The 751-nt window shown below is 39.7% G+C and overlaps 1 protein-coding gene across 1 annotated transcript in view; it reads left to right on the top strand.

The window, feature by feature from the left end:
* LOC106109944 overlaps nucleotides 1–751 on the top strand; it is a 5,623-nt gene that overhangs the window by 2,943 nt on the left and 1,929 nt on the right. Inside the window, exons 2-3 of the mRNA XM_013291602.1 lie at nucleotides 5–122; nucleotides 729–746. Of these exons, the coding sequence (XP_013147056.1) occupies nucleotides 5–122; nucleotides 729–746 (136 nt within the window). The remainder of the gene's footprint in view (nucleotides 1–4; nucleotides 123–728; nucleotides 747–751) is intronic.

Here is a 751-nt window from a genome sequence, read left to right as displayed (position 1 = left end):
CCAGGTGAAATCGGACCTCCTTCCGAGTTGTTCGACATCAACATGCTGGTGATAGTGTGCAGTTCCATTCTGCTGGCGCTCTGCCTCGTCACCTGCGTTTATATACTCCTCAAGAGACATAGGTAAACACTATACATATACATATATATTTGTATATAATTGATTCACGTAAAAACTGTAACAGTGGTAGTGCCCGCTTTAACATGTTAGCACTGCAGGGCTCGCCCCCAGTAATACCACGACCACACAGAAGACAGGCGTCAAATGGAAGCAATGCCGTGTTTCGTCTGATGAGTGTGGTGCCGGAGGCCTAATTTAAGTCCCTTTCTCTTTACCACCCTTTTCTTATAAGGAGAGGATAGGAAGGGGAAGTGGATTTGAAGGAGGAGGAGATGCAAAGGAAGAGGAAATATCCTCTTTATGTTCGTCTCCTCCTCTGTCCGATAGGGGTAGGCAACGCATCTGCAAATGTGGACGTCTATGGGCAGCGGTCGCTTCGCCTGGAGGAAAAAACTACTGGAGCGATTTCGATTTTTTTTTTTTTTATTATTTAAATTTAATATATTTAAATAATAAAAATGTTTTATAATAAAAAAAATATTTTGAAATCGATCCAGTAGTTTTTACGTGAATCAAATATATACAAAAATACTGAAATACAAATCTTTCCTCTTTATAATATTGGTATAGAAAATGTTTTTAAATTAACTTGTCCATGTGCTATTCAGGTCGGGCAACTTGAGGGAGTACC

The sequence above is a fragment of the Papilio polytes genome, unplaced genomic scaffold (assembly GCF_000836215.1).
Source record: "Papilio polytes unplaced genomic scaffold, Ppol_1.0 DF820956.1, whole genome shotgun sequence".
In the NCBI taxonomy this organism is placed as follows: domain Eukaryota; kingdom Metazoa; phylum Arthropoda; class Insecta; order Lepidoptera; family Papilionidae; genus Papilio; species Papilio polytes.
Note: the sequence above shows the minus strand (reverse complement) of the source record. Positions and strands in the feature narration are given on the sequence as shown.